Source organism: Dama dama, chromosome 15 (genome assembly GCF_033118175.1).
Source record: "Dama dama isolate Ldn47 chromosome 15, ASM3311817v1, whole genome shotgun sequence".
Classification (NCBI taxonomy): Eukaryota; Metazoa; Chordata; class Mammalia; order Artiodactyla; family Cervidae; genus Dama; species Dama dama.
Window position 1 is genome coordinate 87,199,227 of NC_083695.1, and position 16,572 is coordinate 87,215,798.

At 37.8% G+C, this 16,572-nt stretch overlaps 1 protein-coding gene across 9 annotated transcripts in view; it reads right to left on the reverse strand.

The window, feature by feature from the left end:
- Positions 1 to 1,751: 1,751 nt before the first annotated feature.
- Positions 1,752 to 16,572, reverse strand: part of ATE1 (arginyltransferase 1) — a 154,596-nt gene continuing 139,775 nt past the window's right edge. For all 9 annotated transcript variants that reach the window (XM_061162796.1, XM_061162800.1, XM_061162799.1 and 6 more), the window contains one exon: positions 1,752 to 5,107. In XM_061162796.1, the coding sequence (XP_061018779.1) occupies positions 4,929 to 5,107 (179 nt within the window). In that variant the 3' untranslated portion in view covers positions 1,752 to 4,928. The remainder of the gene's footprint in view (positions 5,108 to 16,572) is intronic.

Here is a 16,572-nt window from a genome sequence, read left to right on the forward strand (position 1 = left end):
AATTTAACCACCAACTAGACATTCTCTGATGGTAAAGAATCCGCCTGCAATGCGGAAGAACTAGGTTCGATCCCCGGGTTGGGAAGATCTCCTGGGGAAGGACATGGCAACCCACTCCAGTATCTCGTCTGGAGAACCCCCACGGACAGAGGAGCCTGGCGGGCTACACATGGGGTCACAAAGAGTTGGACACGACTGAGTGACTAACATAGCACAGGAATGAAAAATGCAATTTTACTTTATTTTCTTATTAAATTAATTATTAATTTAAATTATATAATATATATTATATTTATATATTATAAAATTATATAAATATAATTATATAATATATATATTTATATATTATAAATTATATTATATATATATAAATTATATATAATTAAATTCTTATTCAATTAATATTAAATCTTAACCAGTGTACTTTTAAAAGTAAAAAACTGAGCTAAATTAAAGATAGTGGTATGGTTTCCACTCTTTCTAGGCACCCATTTTAAAGATCTCTGTTCTACAAAGAATCAATGAACTAGAACATTAACTGGTTTTAAATAACTTTAAGATTTTAAACAAGGCATTTTCTAACTGGAAATTTTTAGAGGCATGCAGACTGTAAGAACAATAGTGTAGATCTTCCAGAAAATATTTAGTTGAGGGACAATCAGAGGAGGGGCAGTAAGCTTTAAAAGCCACACATTTTCTGAACCTTCAAGTAAAGAGAAAATTCCTATCCTCCAGCTGAAGGTCAAGGGAATCAGGCAATGAGGAGAAGAACCATGTTGCCAAGTGTTACAAAGAACTGAGAAAAGTAATTAATGTCACTCAATTACAACTCCCATCATCCCTGAGGAGCTGAAGTATTAAACTTCCTTTCTCAAAACAGTATAGACACAGTGGAATGTTATGCAGCCATTTAAATGATTATTCTTCCTATCTATTTTCATTTTCACAGTAAATTAAGATGTTCAAACATATAGATGAAAAAATTATAAAACAATGCCATAATTTCATTTTTATTTCAAAATAAAACAAAAAACATACATACATGTAGGTAGAAAAGAGTTTGAAAGGACATACACCAAAATGTGAAAGACAGAAGTAACAGTGATAGGATTGAATGATTTTTATTTTCTTTGGTATACTTTTCTATATTGCCTAAAAGTTTTCTGGTGAACACTGTCCACTTCAAATAAGAAAAACAATAAAGCTATTTTCATTCCGGAGAAAATATTAGTGGGAATTTAATAGTTAAATCGCTTGGGAAACAGGATTCATTTTATCATAAACCTACCAGGATCCCTTTTACTGTAAAAAGACTTAAAATGTATTCTATAAATATACCATGGACTCTTATGAACAATGAAAGCACACCTTGCTTTATGACATATTTATGAAAATTCCTCTGAAAACTGAAGTTTTTAAGAGAAATTAATACTTGAGTTGGCTACTTAAATCTTATTTCAAATTCTTCTGGATAAAAGAATGTCTACTCCCTAATTTATCTTGTGAAAATCCAGACTTTTTGCTTAAAGCAAGATTCACTCTACTTTTATTTATTCCTGAGAGAGAAATCCATCATGCTTTGATTTAGGAAACCAAGTGACCTGGAATTCTAATTACTGAAAATTAAACACTATCCTTCATATACAGTCAATGTCTTACCTCTGTTTTCTGCATATTCACTACAGGCAAAATGTATCTAAGAATCTGTGACAGATGAAAACACAGGTCCTTTAAGTAATGACCAGCAAAGCCACTGCAGATAGAAAGTTTTATTCAAGCTTTATCAAATGGACTGTTCAAAAAGCATAGAGAAGTGCAAAAAATGTCACATGCAATCAAACTTGTTTTGCCTTTTATAGTCACTGGTTCTCTTTTGGAAAATAATACACATTTGAGTAACTTCTAATTCAAACATTTCCCAATTGTTTCTATTTATTTCCTTCTTTAAAGTAAGCAACAATACATACATTTTAAGTAACTGATCATCTTTCTTATCTTTATCCTACTGGAAAAAAAAAAAAAGCCTATAAAATCAAACCATATACTGTCCAGAAATCTGAAAAGGTTCATTTATATAATAAATTCCCATACATAAGAAGTCATATACAAATGATATTTTGCAAAATGGATAAAAATAAGAATAAGCAGTTTGAAAGTAAACATAAACAGTAATAATTTCTTATCTAAATAATTTTAATCAAATGAATAATATATTCATCTGATAATAGCCTCTATCTTTCAGAATACAAAAGAAAAGTGCTCAGATTACATTTAAAAAAATAAGATAAAGGTCTCACAGAACTGAAATAATTTAAATAAAGATGGTAGCACAGAGAATCTATTACATTTTTGTTCCCAAGACAGGGAGGCAGGTGTTAAGTTTAATCTGAAACCAGAAACAGACTACAACATGAAGACTGCAATTGCAAAGCTTCTAGCCTTGAGAGATATAAACTGTCTTGGCAACGTCCTCACGTGTCCATCTTTAGATGTAAGCCATTAACATAAAATCAGACTCCTCAGCTAGACTGTCAACTGACCAAGTCAAGTCACTTTTCTTGACTGTACTTTCCTAGCCCACTAACAACATTCACTCAGTGAGGGCTCCAAAGAACAAATAATTGTCTTTTGAAGATACTTTGTTCATCAGGATTGATATAGTACCTACTCTCAAAAACAACAACACAAGAATAGAATACACCAGCCGTGTAGTCGAGTCTTCACGCTCTCCGGAGCGTCACTGGAGCCAGCCTAGAAGGCCACCCTCAGGGACAGCACCCCATTCCTAGGTAGGGGCTGAATTCTGCAGGAAGAAGCCTGAGTCATGGTAAAAAGTAAGATTCAAGCTTTCTCTTCATTTGGTACTCGAGTTGTGATCTTAATGAATTCCACTCTGCATGCTAATCACTACGATAAGAGTAGTTTAACAAGCCTGATGACATCACACTGGACATTCCAAAGCCAAGGGTACCAGGTGTGCACTTACTATGTACTTTAACACTGAGATTGCTTAAAGTATTTCTAAAGTCCTATTTTGAAGTTTCTTTCAACTCAGTAAGATTTCAGATCACTCTTACTTTCTTTATGTATGCTTTTCTTCACGTTTACTTGCTTCAGAGTATCCTTTTCATAAATGAAAAAAGCTAACTTCACTTTAGAGGGAAATTTTTTTTTTAATGTTCTATAGATTCTGAAGGCAGTTCTAAGTAAGAGCCTACCAAATGCTCTTGGGAGACTATTTTGAAGGGCAAAATTCCAGAGTATGCAAAATCCACATCATCACTCTTCTGTTCCCCCATTAGCTAAGCACCTGTCCTTGATAGGTGTTGCGCACACACACACATTTTCTGTGTGAGTGAATAAATACAATTTATTTGGATCTAGAACTTCTAGACATTCATTTTTAAAATCATTCTCTTGGGATCCTTCTTTTTAGCCTAGGTAGCTGGAATTATTTTCTAATGTTTTATATCTCAACAGTGCATTTAGGAGAAAAGTTTAAAATCAAGCCACTAAGTTTAATAAAATGGCTTTTTTTAAAAAAGATCAGTAGAAAATGGGAAAATGGACAAAAATGGACAAAACAGGAAATGAAAAGGACTCAGTGGCCAGGCATGTGGCAGCAGATGGTGGCCAGCTGCAAAGATGCACAGGAGAGTAAGCTCCTCTGTCCATCCGTCACCGTCTGCGGCGTGGCTCAACCATGAGGGGACATGCCTGCTCCCTCCCTGCCTCCTGGCACAGTGCCTGCCACCCTTAAGGTGGGGGCCAAGGGACTGCTGACCGAGTGAAGGGCCAGAGAGACAAGGCAGAGGGACACAGGGCCCACCTCTGCTGAGATTACTACGTGCGGCATCTCCTCTCTGACTTCCAAATCAAAGAGCAGGAAGTGGGTGCTTTTGCCTCCTGCCCTGAAACAGAGTTCACAATGCGTCCTATGTCACTAAATGCGATGTGTAGCATAGTTATAAAAGTAGTCAGAGAGAAACTAATTTTTAACCAATAACCAAAGACCAGTGTCCTGAGTTCTAAGAAAATAAAAACTAGTGTATATGTATCTTTGAAGGGGCTTAGGCCAAGGCAGGAGGCACCAATTTTCTAAAAACAACCTCTTACTTGTTAGATTTTGAGAAATAAAGCAGGCTACCCCAGTCTGGACAATATATAACTAGGGTAATCACATATTTTATTGTCCAAACTGGGATATTTTGCAGAGTAAAAAGGAACATGAGAAATAATTATTCTAGGAAAAATAATTGCGCCAAGACAGCAGACACGAATGAGACTGTCCTGGGTAAACAGACACTCGATGTTAACACAACATCCTTTTCTTTAAGTTTGTACTGTTTCCTTTTCTCAAGTTTTCTGTGAAACTACATAATGTAACATTCAGCAGTAAAGTGATATTGAACACTGAACAGCATCCCAGTCCTGATCCCTTGAGAAGACGTTTTCTAAGTGACCAAACAGAATTCCCACCTTCTTCCCCACACTTGAGGTTTTTTCAGCAGAGACTGATGTTTTAAGTGGATCTGAAGAAAAAGTCTGTTTTAATTTCTCTAACAGAACAAAAAAAAGTACAACTGTGATTTAAATTACTTAAGGTTCACTTATACATTTTTATCTCCCAAAATATTAACAAGAGAAGTTAATCATCTCTTGTTCATGAAGCAGACTTCTGAAACAACCCCAATTATGAGTCGATGTCATAACATGGTTTTAAAATCTTTGTCATTAACCATGAGATTTTCACAAATACATATGCCACAAAATATTTTAGAAAAGCTACATAGCCGTCAAAATTAGAAAGTCGAACCTGGGGAAGGTCACAGAGTTTCGCCCGGGGGATGAACTGGCACCGTGGCACACGTCAGCAGGACAGCGCGGGAGCGCCCAGGGGCCCGGGGGCGGGAGAGGCCAAGGCCTGATCAGCTCCGGAACAGCAGCATCCGCTCGGAGCACGCCTGCCCCACCAGCCTCGCGTACTGCAGCACGGCCGCCTCCTCGCTCGGGTCTCTCTGCTGCTTCTTGTAAACACCGTACGGCATTATGGCTTTCTTGTAGAACACCTGCAGGCGGTCAGGTTCCTTGCTGCGACCTTCGTCCACTGCAGGAACAAAAACTACTGATTAAATACAGTCACCTATCGGACCACTTTTCACGTCCTAATTTAAGAGTACTGAAGTATATATAAATCATGTATTAACATGCCCTCTCTGAGCGGTATATTCAAACGAGGGTGTGCACTATTCAGATCAACGTATGTTAATGAATAACAAATGCACTGCTTTTGTTGTTGCTGTCGTTCAGTCACTAAGTCGTGTCCGACTCTTTTCGACCCCACTGACTGCAGCACGCCAGGCTTCTTGTCCTTCACCATCTCCTGGACTTTGTTCAAATTCATGTCAATTGAGTCTGTGATGCCATCCAAACATTAAGGACAGACAAGAAATTGTATGCAATTCAAAAACTGGCCTTCAATCTCTTATTATTTTCTTATACATAATGAAGTTTGCAGCTTTCCAGCACCTTTCCTAAATCTGATTTAAATTTATTTTGCTTCTCCTCAAGTCAACATACATCTTTGCAATGTGGCCTTCTGCTGACTCAACAGTTTTGGCTGACTTAAACTGGTCAGGTTGGGGCAACGGGCACTCATATTGTGGGCAAGAGGGCAGATGCTTACAGCTTTCACGGAGATGGCCACTATCAGTTCTCCTCTTCTTCCATACAGAAGAACTCTTGGTTTTCAGCAGAGCAGACTGTGTCCCAGGCTCCCTTGCAGCTGGGTGTGGTTCTGTGACTAAGTTCTGGCCCATAACACACAAGCAGACAGGTCTGATAGGTCAGCTGGTCCAGGCCTTTGCCTCTTGCATTTTTCAGCCCTTCCTTCATTCTGCCTCTTGGAGTAAGAATGTCATGGTAGGAGCTCTAACCTCTATCTTGAGCTTGAGGTTAAGAGCTTTCCCTTAGTCTGGCAAAAACAAAAACTAGAAGGAACCTGAGTACCTGAGAACTTTGTGGAATAAAACAGCCATTCCAGCCCTGGACTGCTTCTGAGTAGAATTTTACATTAAAACAGAAACTAATCTATCTTATTTAAGACAAATTATTTTGAGTTTCTATTATTGGCAGTTGCTCCTAAGCCTAATACAGAAAACAGTGTTACAGTTATCTCGAAGATGTATGTTTTTTGTTTTTTTTTCCTTAAATAAAATCACTGACTCAGCAAGACCAGTTCTCAGAATCATTCCATGGCTGACTAAACATCAGAACCATCTAAAGAGTTTTTTGTTTTTTTTTAAATGAATCCTATCCTCAGAGATCTTGATATGAAAACTGATCAGAATGAACCTGCACATCAGTGTTATCTTAAGCCTGAAAGGTAGACTGAGAACCACTCTCCTAGAAAAACACACACACACCAGTGTTTATATATGTGTTTTGGTCGACTCAATATAAGGATATTTACAGCAATACTCTCTATCACATTGAAAAACTGGAAACAACATAGATGTCTATCAGTGGAGAACTGGTTAAACATGTTAACGTATATCCACATGGTAAAATGTTTTATGTCTATTAAAAAGACAGAAGATAGATTGTTATGTTAAAAAAAAAAACAAAGACAGGTTCAAAATAAACAACTCTTATTTTTATGAAAAGCCTAGTATACGCATAGAAAAAACCTGGACAAACATAGGTCAACCTGTTAACAGTGAGAGTGAAGTCGCTCAGTCATGTCCGACTCTTTGCAACCCTATGGATTGTAGCCCACGGAATCTTCCAGGCAAGAGCACTGGAGTGGGTTGCCATTTCCTTCTCCAGGGGATCTTCCTGACCCAGGGATCAAACCCGGGTCTCCCGCATTGCCGGCAGAGGCTTTACCTCTGAGCCACCATGGAAGCATAGAAAAAATCTAGACAAACATACGTCAGCCTGTTAACAGTACTTATCTCTAACTATTCCCTTTGCCTAGAAACACCCTGGTTTCTACCATCACCCTCCCTGAGTCCGGGCCCCTTTTCTCTTCAGCCCAGGGGTGGCAGTGGTTTCCTGCTACTGCTATTCTCTGGATCAACTTTTCTGTGCTTTGCTTGGCTCTCAGCAATACCACTGCCTGTTATCACCAGAATCCTGAATTAAATGTTCTCTGTTGTAAAATACTTGAAGCGGCTGTGGTATACCTGGCTGGACACACCACCTCAAAGTATGTGCTTTTTCTTACAAACATCCAACTGAAGCAGAAAACCCACATACTTTAAGCCAACTAAACATTTAACATTTACTAGGCTGCCGCATCCTTTAGCAGGGTAAATGAAAAGCAAAGGAAAAGGCAGGAACCTGGTTCCTGCTGTCCATTTCAGAGAGGTTAAAGTACATGGATTGCAACACAGGAATCTCCATCACCCAGCAACAGATGCTACTTGCACGGAAAGATTAGATTCAAACATGGCTGGTGTGCTTAGTCGTGTCTGACTTTTTGTGGCCCCATGGACTGTCGCCTGCCAGGTTCCTTTGCCCAGGGTATTTTCTGGGCAAGAATACTGGAGTGGGTTGCCATTCCCTCCTCCAGGGGATCTTCCTGACCCCAGGGATCGAACCCAAGTTTCTTGACTCTCACGCATTGGCAGGCAGATTCTTTACCACGAGTGCCAGCTGGGAAGCCCCCAAGTACGCTTAGAAACTAACACAAATGGAAAACTAGTAAAGGTAAGTAAGAATAGCAAAGGAGAGAAGAACACTGACAAAATTGCACAAAATCTTCTAAATCTAAAACCTTCAATTTTTCAAATGGAATTTTAAAGCATGTTTATATTTAATGATGTAGAATGATGTTTAACAGTTTAAACCCTTATCCTAAAACATCTTAGGACAGACATCTTTTAAGATTCAAATGAATGGAACACACTAACAAATAAGGACTTAAAGTCTGACATGCCATTACCATATTTTATCTAAAATGAAATGCTACCCTTTAATTTTTATCCTTTTCCAGTTTGACATATAAAAATGAAAACAGAAGATTAGGGAAAACCCACCATTACGTATAATTTACATCAACTATTTTAAAGTGCACACTCCGAGAACAGGAAATTTTGTATTGTTTCATTTGTCAAAAACATATTTCATTTCTATTTACTAAGATTACAGGGAAAGCTTTAAGATTATATGCATATCAGATTTTGGGGAAAACACTAGGATATACAAGTTTTAACCACTGAATTCCAAACAGTCCTGTGATGCTGCTGAATCTATTTTTAATTTATACACCTAATTTCATTTCATTGCTGTTGTTCAATTGCTCAGTTGTGTCCGACTTTTTGTGACCCCATGGATGACAGCATACCAGGCTTCCCTGTCCTTCACCACCTCCCCGAGCTTGCTCAAACTCATGTCCATTGAGTTGGTGATGCCATCCAACCATCTCGTCCTTTGTTGTCCCCTTCTCTTCCTGTCTTCAATCTTTCCCAGCATCAGAGTCTTTTCCAGTGAAAAGCTTCAGCTTCATGATGCCAGTCCAGTGAATATTCAGGGTTGATTTTTCTTTAGGATTGACTCATCTCCTTGCATTCCAAGAACTCTCAAGAGGCTTCTCCAACACCAGAGTTCGGAAGCACCACTTCTTCAGTACTCAGCCTTCTTATGGTCTAGCTCTCACATCCATACATGACTACTGGAAAGCCCATAGCTTTGACAAGACAGACCTTTGTCAGCAAAGTAATATTCTCTGCTTTGTAATATGCTGTTTAGGTTGGTCATAGCTTTTTTTTCCCAAGGAACAAGCGTCTTTTAATTTCATGGCTATAGTCACCATCTGCAGTGATTTTGAAGCCCAAGAAAATTAAGTTTGTCACTGTTTCCACTGCTTCCTCATCTATATGAAATGAAGTGATGGGACTGGATGCCATAATCTTAAGTTTTCTGAATGATGAGTTTTAAGCCAGCTTTTCACTCTCCTCTTTCACCTCCATTGAGACTTCTAAATTAATTTATAGCATTTTGGAGACCCCTACAGCATAGAAATCAAATTCAATAGTTCTTTTTATTCCAAATACTTTTGAGGCCTTTGTTCTGGATTAAAGTAGTCAAATGCTCAAGATACTTAAAAAGTAAGTATCAACTAGATGTTGCCTTTTTTAACATCCTATATAATTACCACAAAAAGTGGTAATCATGAATTTTAAAATCCTCTCCTAATTCCCTTCAATGTTAATACAGCCAAGCCGCTGGAGGTGCAAATATATTTGACCTCAGTGCTCAAACACTTCCAAAGTTCATGGCATTGTGGTTACTGTTATTGTTGTTGCTTAATATCCCAAATGCTGTATTCCTGATGCTCTATCAATGATTCACCAGAAATAATGAGACTTAATTGAAACTCTTTATAAATTTATTGAAATACAAATTAGTTTTCTTAATTGTCCTGAATTCTTTAATTTTCTCATCACACGTTGACTGTAAAAACGGCACTAAAACATACACATAGAAAGTAGCACTAAGGTGTCTCTTTCTCTACCTAAAAAAAACAACTTAGACTGCAACTCAAATTTAGAATGTACACTTGGAATTCTATCTACCCAGTGGGGCCAAAATATCAACCTAAGACTGCCAGTAGTTCTGAAACAGAGATCAACAAGACACACAGTAAGAGAAACAAAGAAACCATACATTATGAACATTTTAAAGCCTGATACTTCAGTAACTTGAGCAAGCTCCAGGAGTTGGTGAAGGACAGGGAAGCCTGGTGTGCTGCAGTCGACAGGGTCGAAAAGAGTTGGACACGACTGAGTGACTAAACTGATTGATTTCAGTAACTTGAAGTAATCTGACATTTTCTAGGAATTAGCCATCAATGAAATTACAGAATATTCAATAAATGCACATTAATTTCTTATTTTGCATCTTTTTAATTCATGAAAACAATGTTCTTTTAGGAACTCAAGTAATACAGAAACAGAGTGATGTCAACTCTCATATACAATCCTTTCTCCCCTTTGCATCAGTAAATTATCAATGTGTAACCATCCCAAGAGCTGCATTTAAATACTTAAATACAGATGCGGGGGCGGGGGGGGGGGGGGGTGTCACATTGTAACCACATCTTATATTAAGGCCAGGAAATCAGATCAAATACCCTCTTAATGGGCACTGTATTATCTCTAAAAACCACCGATTATTATTATACAAAACAGTGCTTTCTGGATTTAATGGTCTGCAGTTTTACAATCATTACAATCATTAGTTACATCTGCAACAAAGGCAGACACTATACTGTGATTCTCAGTATAATGTGTATAACTGTATTAAAATCCAAATTTAAAACCTAAACAAGAAAAATTCTACCAGATACTTAAAACACTGAATATTAGTTGGTCTATTTACTAAAATTAAAAAGAAAATGCATCCCAAGTCCTTAGTAAACCCTCTTGTGAATCATATTTGTTGCCTGCCTGACAGATGTTATCAGTGTTTGTAGACAAAGATCTACCTAACTAAACCCACATAGTACAACAGGTCTCTTCTTAAGAGGACCTTAAAGATACAGAAAAACAAAAGCATCCTGAGATTAAAGGCCATTTGCCATGATCTAAGATAAACTGCCAGCTTGTTTTGAGATGTCTTAAAAATGTGTGCCAACAAGAACTTCTTTATCTTTTCTTTCTCTAATGCATCACAATTTAATTCCATAAAATAAAAACCAAAAGCAATTTTGCAAACCCTTTTCTGAAATGAGTATTTGATCACGAGTGATACAAACAAGCTGTCAACTCTGTGATGTTTTAATCTTCAAGGAAAACTCTGGTGGGCAACAAATGCTTGATTTCTTCCCAACTTTTTATTCGCAGGAGATGAACTGTGCATCTCAGGTGCTTTCAAAGGAAAAGAATCTAGAGATCAAAGCTCTACTTTTACTTCTTATGGGGATTTACCTCATTCGTTATTCTTAAAGAGACTTTATAACTTCTAGGCTTTCCAGAAACTGATAAGACAGTCTATTTTCTGAACGTGTTCACTATTTATTGTTACAGCATTGCATGAACGTGACAACATAAACACAAAAACAAGTACATACTTCACAGATTTTCATAAAGATAGCTGTCTAAATGGCAGACTTGGCAACGTTAACAAAAGTGAATACAGATGGGCAAAACTTTGACATGATGGAATTTGAAAATCTGAACAAATAAATACGTGATAAAATTCAACTGCGAAACCAAATTCAACTCTGTGAAGTTTGAAGTCAAATATGATTTAGAACATTTTAAAGTGACATGAGGTTTTAATTGCTACGGGTGAGTATGTGGGGAAGGTGGAGAGAAACTTGAGGAAGCTTTTTAGTATGGGACAGCAAAGGACCAGGCTAGGGAATGCACATCAGTTAAGACAGAAATTAATTGAACTCAGTCAGCAAAGTCTTCAAGCCCATTTGGTGGGAGGCTCAAAAATTGACTTGGGAATCCATCAGGTAGAATTACACATTTTCAAATTCTATAAGGAACATTGTTGCTAGTCATTTCACTCGTAATTTCTTGTAAAAATGAAAACTAAGAAAACAAATCTAAACTTAGCTTATTTGTAAAAGACTATGTAATGCCAGTTTCAAATATGGGAGACCTGGGTTCGATTCCTGGGTTAGGAAGATCCCCTGGAGAAAGGCATGACAACCCACTCCAGTATTCTTGCCTGGGGAATTCCATGGACAGAGGAGCCTGGCGGGCAATAGTCTATGGCGTTAAAGAGTCGGAAACGACTGAGCAACGAACACTTTCACATTATGGAGAAAATTCTCGTATCAGACAATTCACCCATTTAGGGTGTATGAATCAATGGTTTTCCCTAGCGGCTCAGATGGTAAAGAATTTGCCTGCAATGTCGGAGACCTGGGTTTGATCCCTGGGTCAGGAAAATGCCCTGGAGAAGGGGATGGCTGCCCACTCCAGTATTCTTGCCTGGAGAATCCCATGGACAGAGGAGTCTGGAGGGCTATAGTTCACAGGATCGCAGAGTCAGACATGACTGAGTGACTAACACTTTCACTTTTACGGAGACAACTCTCATACCATACAATTTACCCATTTAGAATGTATGAATCAATGGTTTTTAGTGTAGTCACAGAGAAGTGCAGTCATCAAAACAAGTCAATTTTAGAGCATTTTTAGCATCCTAGAAAGAAACCCCATACCTATTAGCAGTCACTCCTCATTTCCCCCAATTTCCTAGCCCTAAGCAATACCAATCTGCTTTCTGTCTCTATGGAATCAGACAATATGTGAACTTTTGCGACTGATTTCTTTCATTTAACATGATGTTTTAAAGGTTCACCCACATTACAGCAGTATTAGCACTTCATTCCTTTTTATTGTAAAATAATACAGTATTGTAGGGATATACAGTGGTCCCCCTTGACTGCAGTTTTGCTTTCCTCGGTTTCAGTTACCCATGGTCAAACTATAGTACAAAAATACTAAATGGAAAATTCCAGAAATAAATAATTCATAAATTTTCAATTGGGCGCTCTTTTAAGTAGTGTGATGAGATCTCGCACCATCCACCCCATCCCTCCAGTCATCCGTTTGTCAGGTGTATTCCACCAGTTAGTCACTTAGTAGCCATCTTGGTGATCAAGTAACCAATCAATCAATCCTAAAGGAAGTCAACCCTGAATATTCATCGGATGGAATGAGGCTGAAGCTGAAGCTCCAATGCTTTGCCCACCTGATGAGAAGAACTGACTCACTGGAAAAGACCCTGACGCTGGGAAAGATTGAAGGCAGCAGGAGAAGGGGACAACAGAGGATGAGAGGGTTGGATGTCATCACCGACTCAATGGATGTGAGTTTGAGCGAACTCTGGGAGACGGTGAAGGACAGGGAAGCCTGGCGTGCTATAGTCCATGGGTCGCAAAGAGTCAGACACGACTGAGTAACTGAACTGAACTCTTACTTAATAATGGCTCCAACTGCAGGAGTAGTGATGGTGGCAATCTGGAGATTCTCTTACCATGGCGAGTTTATAAATTAAACATCATAGGCATGTACATATAGGAAAAAACATGTATGCAGGGCTCAGTATACCCATGGTCTCAGGCATCCATTGCAGGTTTAGAACACCTCCCCTGAGGGTTAAGGGGGAATGACTATATCCATTTTTATTTATCTGTTCAGCAGTTGATGGACATGTGGGATTATTTACACTTTTAAACTAGTAATATTATAAGTACTGTTGTATGGACATTTGTATACAAATTTTTGTGTTTTCATTTCTCTTGAATGTATACCTAGAAGTGAAATTGCTGGATCATATAACAGTGCTCAATCTACTGAAGAACTGCCAGTTGCTTTCCAAAGTGGCTGAACCATTTTTCATTCCTACCTGCAGGGTATGGAAGTTCTAATTTCTTCACATCCTCATCAACACTTTTCTAATTGCAGCCATCCTAGTGGGTATGAAGGGGCATCTTATTGTGATTTTCATTTGCACTGGGTCAAACAAAGCAAATGAAATTTTCTTTTCATGTGCTTATTGGTCATTCACATATTCTCTTTGTATTCAAATTATTTGTCTACTTATAAACTGGGTTTTTTATTTAACTCTTAGAGTTGTTTATATATTGTGAGTATTAGATCTCTGTCAGATAATATGATTTGCAAATATACTTCCCATTCTACGAACTGCCTTTTTACTTTGCTGATGTTTGGAAGTATAAAAGTTTTTAATTTTGATGAAGTCTAGTTAGTTTTCCTTTGGTTGCTTGCGCTTTTGATGCCATATTTAAGAACCATCACTGAATCCATGGTCATGAAAATTTACTCCTATTTTTGTTCCCTAAGAGTTTTATGATTTTAGCTCTTACATTTAGATCCATTTTGAGTTAATTTTTGTATATAGTGTGAAATGGGGAATCAATCCCATTCTTTTGCATGTGGGATATCCAGCTGACCCAGGACCATCTGTTGAAAAGATTATTACCATTTGCCCACTGAACTGTCCTGGTATCATTTTTGAAAATCAACTGACCATAAATATGAGTTTCTTTTCAGACTCCCAATTCTAGTCCATTAATATATATGTCTAATCTATATACTAGAACCACACAGTCTTTTATTCTTCTTTTTCAAGATTGCTTTGGCTATTCTGAGTCCCTTTAACTTTGGGGTGACTTTTAGGATTACAATAAATTTCTGCAAAAAAGTCAGCTGTTATTTTAACAGGGAATGCATTTATTCTGTGGACCAGTCTGAGGGGTATTGCCATCTTAACAATATTAACTCTTCTAATCCATGAACATGGAGTTTTCCTCCCATTTAAGTAATTTTTTCAACGTTTTGTATTTTTCAGAATATAATTTTTTTTCTCCTCTGTTAAATTTATTCCTAACAATTCTATTCTTTTTAATGTCATCATAAATAAAACTGTCTACCTAATTTCATTTTGAGATTGCTCACTGCAAGTATGCAGAAATGAAACTGAGTTTTGTATGTTGATCTCTTATCCAGCAACTTTGTTGAACTCATTTATTAGTTCTGAGAGTGTTTTTAGTACATTCTTTAGGATTTTCTATACACAAGATCAAGTCATCTGCAAATAAAGATGGTTTTATGTCTTCCTTTCCAAACTGGATGCCTTTTATTTCATTTTCTTGCCTAATTGTCTTGAGGGAAGTATCATTTTTTAAGGGGAAAAAACCTGCATAATCAAACTCGTGATATGATGGTGACTAGAAAAACCTCTTGACTTCCAGAAACAACATAAAACTTAATTCATCAAAATGAATTCTAACGAGAAAGAACTCCAGATTAGTTCTGATATTATGGCATCCAAGCCCTGTAGGTCACCAGAGGAAAGCAGGACAATGCTGGATTCACAGTCAACAGTATACAAAAATCACACCAATTCTACCTCCAGCTCATTGCCAACAAGGACTTTACTTATATACTGGTTACTGGCTATCTAAGTAAAATGCTAATAAAAACCTCTTCTGATGCTGAATAAAGGTTGTACTCTTTCAAATTTCTATTCTATGTGTTTCGATCCTTAAATACACTTTTTAATACTTCCTTTTCCACCAATGTTTACCCTTATAAAAGCCAGACTTAAGAACTGACAAAATAATTAACGTCAACTGAAACATGTAAAATGTGCCATTACAGAATTTCTCAAAGACAAAGGGGAAGTTGGTTTGTGTAGCTGCTGATGGGTATTGAGTCAGGGCCAAAGAGGCTGCGAGTTCAGCGCTGACAGGCCCAAGCCATTTCTGGCTTGTGTGGTCAAGAGATTAGTTATATAAAAAGAATTATATAATATTATATAATAAACATATCGAGAAAAATGAGCGTAGGATTTCTCTGTCCAGAGCGGGGCTAGTACAGGAGAAGACTAGAACAAATACTGCTGGGCTGGATTAGAATTGGAGCAAGAGGTGAAAACTCGTGGCATTTATACACTGTACCAACATATAGACACGAAAGTAGACAGAAGTGTGTGTGTACGCATGTGTATTTCCTGGAACTGTCTGCTGAGAGGGCTTGGAAGCAACGAAACCCCAGTAGCAATGAGCACACATACTGCCCAGATCTAATTTCCCTACTTGTACTCTCCACAAAAAGGAACTACAATTTCTTGGAGAAGTGCCTGAATGCAGAGCTGGGTCAGAGAAAGTACAAGATGACCCTGGAATACTTTGTGCCAGAAAGTAAATGCTCAAAAAATATTGGAGATATGTCAAAAGAATACAGGAGTCACCTTGAAAAAGGCGCCTGCTGGCCAAGTCTGAGACAATCTGAGCATTCAAAGTAAACAATGAGGGTAGTGGGTTATATAACGGTGGTGGTGGTTTAGTTGCTAAGTCGCATCCGACTCTTTGCGACCCCATGGACTATAGCCTGTTAGGCTCCTCTGTCCATGGGATTCTCCAGGCAAGAATACTGGAGTGGGTAGCCATTTCCTTCTCCAGGGGATCTTCCCAACCCAGGAATTGAACCCAGGTCTCCTGCATTGCAGGTAGATTCTTTACCAACTGAGCTATGAGGGTTATATAATACATCGACCGAAATGTTAGGATTCCTTGAGTCCACATTGATATAAACAAGCAAATAGGCAGAAGAGACACTCTTTCTTATAATAGAATAGCAACTAAGAAAAGTGGAAGTGATGACTGAAGGAGAAAAATCATATGGCAGCTATTTCAAATATGAATCACCAATGAATGTAAAATTTGATAAAGTAAAATATTTACACTGTCCCAGAGAATCTTCCTATAAATAGTCAATTTTTACTAAAATATACAAAATACTTATCAAGTTTACAGAGATGGCACCTACATACTTTACAAAGTGATACAAATCCAAGTTGTCGGCTGTGAGGTGAATCAACAGTAGATGAATCCACAGCATGTGCCCCTCCTCAGACAACACAATAAAAACACAGGATCATTCCTAGGGTATTCTTGCCAAAGCTACAGAACCTGAATCCAGTTATAAACATTTGATGAAAACAAATTAACAGATAGTCAACAAAGTAACTGGGCTGAAATCTTAAAAAATGTCAAGGTAATAAAAAATCAAGAGT